At 39.8% G+C, this 9901-nt stretch overlaps 1 protein-coding gene across 3 annotated transcripts in view; it reads right to left on the bottom strand.

Moving 5' to 3' along the window:
- Positions 1–9901, bottom strand: part of INO80D (INO80 complex subunit D) — a 40691-nt gene extending 30790 nt beyond the window's left edge. For all 3 annotated transcript variants that reach the window (XR_014895139.1, XM_085299359.1, XM_085299358.1), the window contains exons 1-3: positions 9835–9901; positions 1951–2046; positions 1596–1842 (exon numbers count right to left, since the gene is read on the bottom strand). Coding sequence is in view for 2 of the 3 variants with exons in the window: in XM_085299359.1 (XP_085155485.1) it covers positions 1596–1813 (218 nt within the window). In the remaining variant the exon portion in view is untranslated. The remainder of the gene's footprint in view (positions 1–1595; positions 1843–1950; positions 2047–9834) is intronic.

The raw sequence follows: 9901 nt of genomic DNA on the forward strand, positions 1-9901 counted from the left end.
YGACACCCGACATGCAGTTGAATTATTCTAATACAACATACACCAGATGTCATGACCACACTTCAGTATATTCATTTTGATTTTTCTCAAGTTAAAGTGTGAACTTAATTCAAGGTTTAAAGAAAAATATCAAATTCCATGGGAACATACGAGATCTAAGAAACGTCATTAAGTATTATTAAGYACGACCACTGCATAAATACCAACTGTCTCAGTCAGCTCTTGCATCTGAAATTAGAGTATATCATTTGCTCTAACAATCTCTATGATCATTTTTGCTAGCTTATTTCTGAACAGCCTCAACTGTACAGTAGCAAAGGAGCAGTCACTGTCAAATTACAGCTTAAAGCTATTCATCTTGTGCCATTTGAGCATTTGCCCTACAGCTTTTGACAAACATTCATGTTTTTTTCCTCACTTCATCAGTCTCCTCAACTGAAATGGCAGGTGAAATGCAAGTTAATTTAGAGCACAGTCCAACTGTTGTTTCAGACAAGAGAGGGAGCTGTGAGCTGAGAAGGAAGTTATATGTAGGGCACAGTGGGAACACGGCTAATAATGCGAAAGGTTAGTGAACGGCAGCTAATAACGTGAAAGGTCAGTGAATAGTGGTTTGATTCTTTTTTGGCACACTTTGTGTATATTTTAGGTTGGAAATAAAGTTATGGTTTGTAACAGAACAAGCCTCAGACAGTTAACAAACACATTAATCAAATACTGTATTACTGACAAAACCTGTAGCGGTGACTCCGAAAAATTATTAGAGTTGTATATACCTGGCAGCCAAGATCAGTCAAATTCTGCTATTTCACTCCAAGGAACATCCACGCAACCAGTGTTCAAAAAGCCTTGAGGAGCAAGGAAGAATAGCCTTGCAGTTACGGTATGGGCYGCAACTGAGGAAATCTGGTTTGAATTCCCAGTTCTCCAAAGGCTTTAAGCATAATCTCTTGTGAGCCATTTAATAAGCCAGGCACCTCAGGCATCTTCACTGGGCAGGGATGGGAAGAAGGGAGGTAGTACAGAAGAAAGGGAGGCAGCAGCCCTTTCCTAGCTGGCTGATCTGTTATCAAGTAATATTTATTTTATTCCAGTAATACAACACCCTACATCAGTACCAAACCAAGTAAAAAGCACCAAATTGTAACCCCGTCTTCACCCCTTCGTGTCACCACTCCCTAAGCCCAGAGGGTGTACCTTTCCAACCGTTTGTCCTGCAAAAATAGGTGGCAGCGTGCTTCTGGCACAGTTGGCCAAACAAGCAGGCACTTTGAGGAGCGCGTACTATGAGTGACAGAGTTGATTAATCAGAACAGCAGGTACACTGCAGCAGGTTCGATCCACAGTTTACACTGAATTTGAAAAAAGCAATGAATTCTTGAAAACTTCCTTGAAAGTAAGTTACTGCCCCCTTTCTGTGTACTTGACTCCCCAAAGAAAACAAAATACAGTTTATTGGTCTTAAAACAAAATCCTCAAAGAAACATCCTGGAATTCAACCTACCCAGGCCAGCTCSTCCCTCAGTACCTCAAAGGGAAACGCACGCCTGCACCCCAGCTACGGTCCGCTTTGCAGAGGGGCGACCACAACTCACCTACGGTCCTCAGATTTGGGGATGGGGTTGGTGCAGCGTTGGCTGTTGTACTTGGCCACATATTCACATTGCTTGAAGGGGGCAGTCTTGTCCTCCAGAACGTGTCTGATACAGAAGGCGTAGCCGTTAAGTCGCCTCTGCTTGCACAGTTTGGGGCTATACGAGCACAAGGGCTTATTGTCAACCTCAGAGAAGTGTATGTGTTTGCCTTCATACATCACGTGACTCTATTCCTTGTGAACATCAGCTGAAAGAACCAAAATATTAAGATAAATCACATAAGGGAAGAAAAAAGCACATTCAGTTCTAGACTGCGTGTTTCATTTTGGTGGGAAAGAGGGACCCAAAACAATACCTGATTTTAAATCTTCTGTACCATATCAATGTTAACAGAGAGCCCCAAAGACACCAGTATCCTGGAATGATGACGAATCAAGATGAAGCAGATTGTCTAAGGAAAATACCAAAAAGTCAAAGTCAGTTGAGACAGAATAGATAGGACCACACTGCTTACTAGGTGGCCAGATGCGACCACTTAACCTGCAGTTCAGCTAGCACCCAATCAGCCAGACCCTCTAATGCAATAATTTTCAACTAGCAGCCACAGATCTTTGAAAACTGAAAGGAAAAGAAAGTGTATGGGAGAGGGGGGGAAGAGGAGGAGTCTGCTGTCGCCAGGCCTAAGCCTGTTGAACAAAACTCCACCCATCTACTGGAAAAAGATCAGGTGCTACAAATGGCAAAAAGGTTAAGCAGCAAATTAGATCACTTGCTTTTAGTCAAGTTGTGTGCTGATGACATTACATGTTAACCCATGTAATTGCAGGGGTGTTTTCCTTCAAGTATCTTTGCATAGAAAAATCATTATCTTTGTGCTGCAAAATTTCAATTTTATCACACAGTGCAGGTAAGCTTTTCTTCGGCTGTCTTTACCACATCTCATGAACAGTTTCCAGATCTTGTAGTTGCCCACAGCTTTTGCAGGCATCAATGAGCAGGTCTTCCCAAGCTCTGCATGAGTTTTTCCAACCTTATTGTATTTATTTTAGGTAAATTCTGGCATTACTAATGCCAGAGGCAGTACTCTTATTGACCCTAGGAGGCTGAAATGTCCTTTCCAAGTTCAAGAGACTTTTTTTTTTTTTTTTAATAAAACAAGATTTGGATAGTGCAACAAAATAACAAACCCATGAACTCATAAGCTGCTTCTTACGTTTCCCACCACTATGGAGCTTTTAGCAAGCATTTCCTTTTTTAAAAAAATAATAAATAAATAAATAAAAGCAACTTCCCGTAAAATTTAATAGTGCACATATTCTGCAGTTACTCTGTTACTCCCAACCCAGCCTGCAAAAGGTGCCTATTATTCACAAAAGCCATCCTGAACTTCTAGAGCAAACTCTTTCGAATATGGTGTATTCAGTACTCAACTCAGTTTCACGTGTACTTCACGCGTGTTACACAGCACGCAAAGCAGTGCATGTAGAGGTAATATTCAGAAAATATGCAATAAATCAAAAGCATGTGACAAGACCTATTAACCACCTCATCCAATTATTTTATCCTGAGGGCTCTAAATAACAAGGAAAAAAATGCAAAGAGGGAGCCCAGAGACTTCATAGGCAAGATACAATTTCCTCTTGTGAAGAAAGAAACCTTCACTTCCCACTGTATAAAAGCACTTTGAGAAAAATGAAAAGTACTGCAACATTTGGGTTTCTAGCAAAGCAACTTTGAGACACAAGGGCAAAACAAAATGTTCTCTCATGCCCTTCTCAGCAAACAGCACAAACCAGGCACTTTCATTAGCATGTATCTAGATGCACAAGCAGAAGGACAAAAGACAGTATTTTAAAAATAATCTTAAGAATTATTGAAATAGTTTTATATGTACACGTGCAGCATACAGAACGGGAGTGTATGCTGCAAAATGTTACTGATTTAAATACAAGTGACCTACCTAATCATTTGACAATAGTGAGGATCATTTCATATTTCCTCTTTATATACACAGTTCCCTTTCCACGCACACACACAAGCACACACTCAAGGGCAGGGGCATAGCACTTAATTTATGCCAGATAGCCAAAGAATAAGTACAGAGCATCTAATCCAGTTCCAGTCACTTTTCCCAATTTCTCTCAATGCAGGGAAGAGCAGATACTATACACATTTGAAGCTAGTAACTAGAATATGACCCTTCACAATGCATTAGTTCTAAAACCAAAGAAGTTCCTTGTTTTGTTGGCTGTGCCTTACCTTCAAAAATATGGAAAGGAAACAGGGAACTGTCATCACTTTTTAGTGTAGTAAGAATCAAATAATCCTTTCAGACACCTCTGTTAAGGCAGACACTGACATACACTTCAATATTACCCAGCAATAATGTGAAGGAAAAGAGTTGTGACCCATATGTTTGAGAGCGCCTCTTCCATTACTATGGTAGCAGAAATAACCAAATGCACATTAACTAATTGCATCTCATATACAGAATGGAGTTGACAAAGTCCTTTGCTCTGAGATTTGTTTCTCTCAGCAGTTAACCAAAGCTTATATTGGTGGCATACCGGACAAGATGAAAAACTTGAAAGAACAGGTGAATCTTGCAGGGGAGGGATGACCTGGGTGCTGCTCAACATTTCTTTCTGTTGTATATTCCACCTTCTTTTAAGCTACTACTATTATGCTTTGTAGAGTTTTTTTCTTTTTTTTTTTTTTTTTTTTTTTTTACTGATCAATGACCTTCTCCTCTTTTACACAACCCAGCAATGTTTCTTTTCTGAAGGTTATGAAGCAACAAGCCAAAGAAAGAGTTCTTTAGAACTCTTCCAAAGTAAACAGCAAGAAATATACTGCACTATCTAGCGTTCCTCAGTCAGGTTTCTGCAAGGAAACTACTCTGTCCTTCCCAGCCACTACAATCCCAGATTTATTCTTATGCCTCTAGTCTTATTTTTGGATTTAACTTGTAATTTTAAGTTTTATTTTTGTGTTTAACTTGACTGTGTCAAGGCCAGCACAGCATTTTCCTTCTTGTTCTTCTGAAACATTCAGGGCACAGGGCAAGMTATGGGAAGCATTTAAGCAAAAATACTGACAGCATTTCTCAAGAAACCCAATGAGCTTGAACGGGATTTTTTGAGTCTACATATACAGTAAGAGAAGTTCATATAAATATAATCATGTTAAAAATCCTAATATGAATTGATCAGATCAACTACACAGCAATGAACAAAAAGAAAGCTAATAAACCCAGCTGTCAGTCTTATATAAAAACAAACAAACAAAAAAGACCTAAAAAACCTACAGCAACTCTCAATCTTGCAATTAAATCTTTATTGATACAATCCTGCATAGAGCCCCTAAAGGCAGTGGCACTATATGGATACACTCCAAGATCAGAGATTAAAGTTGTACTATATCTAAAAAGAGCTTTTTCTTTTTACTTCCATACCACGTATACAAGGACTTTTTAATCTGTTGATTCCAATTTAAACTGAACTAGTATTTTATTTTGAACAAAATATAGTCATTCTTTACAGAGCTTTTTGCTGCTATCCAAGAAGTAGCACAGCACTGGAATAGGTACATGCCACTTATCTGAAAAGAACTGAAACTACACTTAGCTAAATAGTGGGTGGGGGAGAAATTATTTTTGTCCCACAGGATTCAGTAAGAGATGACGGAAACATGGACTTCCCCTGGAAAAAAGTCAAATGCTTAGCAGTTGCACTTTGCTGCAAAAATATCAGGGTACAAAATCTTCATCTTTTGGGGTTTGCAATTATACCCTTTACTGAAGCTGTAGAATGATTCAACACAAATAGAATTTGCATCTGTATATGCTCAGACTGGCTTTAGTCACAACCCATGAATGAGGAGCCAGAGGCTGCTTCTTAAGGAGCCTACATGTTTCTTAAACAAAAATAAAAGATTTTGAGATAGTCAGAAGCAACAGGGCAAAGAGCAAAAGAGAGCCCAGAAATCTGTGCCGTTGCCAGCTGACGTAGGACATGACCGAGCTTTACAAAATCATAAAGGTAGAGGATAAGGTAAATATGGAAACATCATATACCAAATCACGTAACTCTAGAAACAGTGAGGCTCAATGAAGCTAATAAGAGATTGGTTTAAAATATATTTTTTTGAAAAGTGGTTTTTGGTTTTTTTTAAGATCAGGTAGTGAACTTCTGGAATTTGGTGCCACAGAAAGCTGTGGAAGCAGATAGTATCATCAGGTTCAAAACAGCATTAGAAATGTTCATAGACAAACAGATACTAAAAGAAGTGGACAGTGATGCACCTGCTTGAATGCCTAATTTAACAAACAGGGATGCCGAAAGAGCAAGAGCAAAGAACACTAGAAGTGCCCAGGCTTTTGTTTTCTCCTTCAATAGCATCTCTTACTCCCCCTGCCCAAGACAGRGCAGTAGGCTGGACGGATCACTGACCCAGCAGGGCATTTCTTATGTTCCTGTGAGGTCACCATCAGCATTTGAAATTTGGGAATACATTCCTATCTCCCCTTCTCCCATTTTTTTTTACTCYTGAAAGGATGACTGGAACAAGACCTCCTTCCTCTGGTAAAAGTCCTGTCTGGGCATGTGAAGAACAGYAAACTTGGCATCCTAGCAAGGCTGCGTCGCAAAGACAGGCAGGTCAGAGAGCAAAGCCACTCTTCGTGACACAACCAGTTAGGGCAGCACTACTTGTCCTGCAGACTGAGGCCGTATGATGGTCTGCGAGACAATGGAAGGTGGTTTGCAAAACGAGAATGGTAGAAAGAGAAAACACTTAAACGCACACACCTGCGCAGCTGTCAGTGCCTGCTGTCAGGCATAGAAAGAAGCCAGCTCCCAACTCCTTTTAGCAACCACAAGCAGGCACAGTCAGTTTGCTTGCAGCACCCAGCAACTCCAAGACAACAAGGCTGCACCTCTGCACTCCATGCACCCCCTCCCAAAATAGTTAAACAGTCCTTCATTCAGAGAGGTCAAGAAACGCTGCAGTAGCAAACTTTATGGGGAAATCTATGCTAGATCATACCGAGCGTCAGCGTTACGCAGAAATTTGGCATCTGACATTTTTTGTAGTCTACAGAGAAGTTAATGACCTAGTTACTACTAGAAAGCCCAATGCACTGTAGCCCAAAAACTCAGTCGGCAATTCTGAGAAAACACTGTGCTGAAAATATTAGAATATTTTAAACAATACGATTAGATGCATTTTAAAATGTATGCTTAGAATTTTGACATGCAAGACAAGCTTTTAGGCAATGGAATGCCCAAGTGCATTGGAAATTGCATTGCAATTATCTGTCCACGGTTAAAAGATGTATAATCAAGAGGACTGAGTTTACAGGTTCACAGGTTGCATCCAAATACAAGCCACCACTAAAGAGGTCTTAACTGTGCTGTTCTGTGTTTTCTGATATTAGTGCGGATTCGATGTTATATTGCTTGGTGTGCTCATGGCACCTCACAGACATAGTATAATCACCTACATGTTTCCAGAAACACTAACTTGGGGGTAAAACAGGAACACGGATTTCGCAGAATCTCAGCTTATTCACACACTCAAATAGTTTAAACAGTAGTTTTGTTGATTCCTACATCTGACCAAGAGAGAAAAAAATCCCTGCATTCTCATTGTCCAGCCCTTTTGCTGAGACTAACAGTAAATATAGATTTTAAGATATTTGGGAAACATGGAATTTAATGCACTCAGAGCTGGACAGGAACCATAAAAATCATTGCAAAAAATGCATCTAAAGGCACCTTACAGTAATAACKTGTGTTCAGTATTAGCACAAACTATATTATACAGAAAGTAAAAACGCTCCATTTCTTTCTTATTTCATACTTCGAGACTATAGGCAACTAGTCCCTCTCGGGGAAGCGTTCTGTTCTATCAAAAGCAGCTATACCACATCTAGTTGTGGTCGACATCAACACCACAAAGTTGTAACTTCTGTCCCTGTTCTGTGATCTAATAATAAGTTTGGCTTATTTCTGGTCATTCATCAGCTCCGTTCTCTGCTACGCTCAGCTACCAAGCCAAGCCTGCTATAACTCTGGAAACAAAATAGAACTGTTTTATTAGTAAAACCATCTAATTTGAGACAGAAAACACTAAGAATCTACCAAAGTCAGCTACAAGAGTTACTCCTTGGGACAACTTTACTAACAAGAGTGCAGTCCCTAGCCAGGAAGAACTCTAAAGAGCCCTGCATAAGCCAAGGCACCGCACACACGCTCAAGCACCCAGACAGAAGACCTACTGGCAGGATGAAGACACTTAATGATACGTAAGGGGTAACAAATTTTAATTATTCTCTGGAATCATTATTTTTGGACTACTATTTTCATATGTTAAAATCTACCTAGGAAAACAGAAGCAGCAACACTGTCTTCACTCTACCTTTTTAACAAGCTTATTACTTCAAATCTGCAAAAAGGCAGCATGTATAGAATAAGGATGTGCATTATATTAAGAGAAAAACAGCAGTACCTTTTAGGCAACAGTGACAATAAAAATTATGCTTCAGAATATAATGTAATAAGTAGAGAATTAAAATTAAGTATTATTCCTAATAATAGTGGCATATAGACTTGCAGCAACTTCAATCATCAGGAAAAAAAAACAGAACTGTGGGGTGGAGGGACAACTTTTTTTTCCAAAACTGAATAATTTCTTGTTTTCCTACATAAAATGAACTTAAGCTGGAATTTTAACTTCAGCTAATTCCCTCCATCTAGTAAATAGTGCCTAGTGCCTTAAGGCAGAACAAAGACAGTCCAAAGCCTAAAAAGCAAAAATCATTTAAGATACTAGGAATTTTTAAATCTTCCAYGGATTTTTAGAGAGATGTTCAGTAGGAAGGTTCACGACTGAAAATTGTAGCTAAGAGTACACACACTGCCTAAGATTTCAGTAAGATCATTTCCTAAAAATGGCTATTAATGAGTTAAGGTTCGAGACTAGTTCTGTATTTTTAGAAATCTTTGGAACAAGGATTTCTCTATTTGAACTCATGTTGTAAGGCCCCAGTCCTGCAACTGCATCCACACAGGCAGATTCTCATGCCTGCACAGAACCACATTTATTTCAACATGCATTTATATCTATATACGTCTATATCAATATATATAAATAGGTCCAGGTTTCGCCAGGGCAAATGGGGCTGCAGAAAAAGGCCTTCAGAAGCAGCAGTAAGTGGACTATGTAGCGCACTTTTATGTATGTAACGCACTTTTAATGTTATCTCAAAATACCAAAACCAAGACCCAAGGAAAAAGCAGAAGCTAGGCATACCACAGTATACTTTGCATCGGTACTTGAATGAAAAGAGTTGTAAGTCTGTCTTTTATTTATTCAAATAACAGCTCACCTGCATTTGCACATGAGGTTAAACTAAATACCTTAGTCTTAGTCCCAGTGCTGCAGACACACCACCTCATTTTCACACAATGCCGGAGCATCATTCATGCTTCAGTGGGAATACTCAGTAAATAAATAAGGGAAATAGAGCTCCTCACAGAGCAGCCTTTTAGCAGTTTTAAGCTATCACAGTTTCAATATGGTATTACAATAAATTTGTACCTCCTGAGGATTTACCATCCTGTGAAAACACAGCACATGCAACTCCACAGGACCAGGCCCTACATACGCTTCACTCATTCACCATAAAAATATGGCAACACCAGAACAACTCCTACTAAAATCTCATACTGTTTTCTGCAGATAATTTAGTTTTATGATTAACAAAGCTCGTTTTATACACATACATATGACAAACAACTGGCAAAACGAGCCTGAAGGCAGCTGCGAAAGCATCACTATAAGGAGCTCCATACGCAACACCAGGGCTGTTGCCCATCGGTCAGCACTGACACCTGGTCAGGGAGGGCTTATCACAAAACACTACCACAACAGCAGCGCYGCTACAACAGGACGCTCTGCTATAAGGGAAAAACGTGTGGCCCTAAGTTAGTCTTTTTTTAATAAATAAATAATAATAATTCTCAAAGMGTGTCAACAGCCTTAAAATAAACCCTCATCACATGCTGTTAGGTAACAAAGTTAAAACTAACTATAGGTCTCCGTATTTTAACCGGACAGTGGGAGACACAGCTTTAAGCTAAGTGTTTCCAGTTCCCTACAGCCAGGAGGTGTTTTAAGGGGCGCCGGCACCAGAGTGGGCACCTGGTACCATCAGCAGGCACCGGAGCTGTTTCACCTGTGCTGGGTGAAGCCTGCGGGCTGCTTTTCCAGGGGGACTCTCCGCACACCTACCAGGCGTTTCT

This window comes from Rhea americana, unplaced genomic scaffold (genome assembly GCF_003343005.1).
Source record: "Rhea americana isolate MKP2758 unplaced genomic scaffold, rheAme1 scaffold_15, whole genome shotgun sequence".
NCBI classification, from domain to species: domain Eukaryota; kingdom Metazoa; phylum Chordata; class Aves; order Rheiformes; family Rheidae; genus Rhea; species Rhea americana.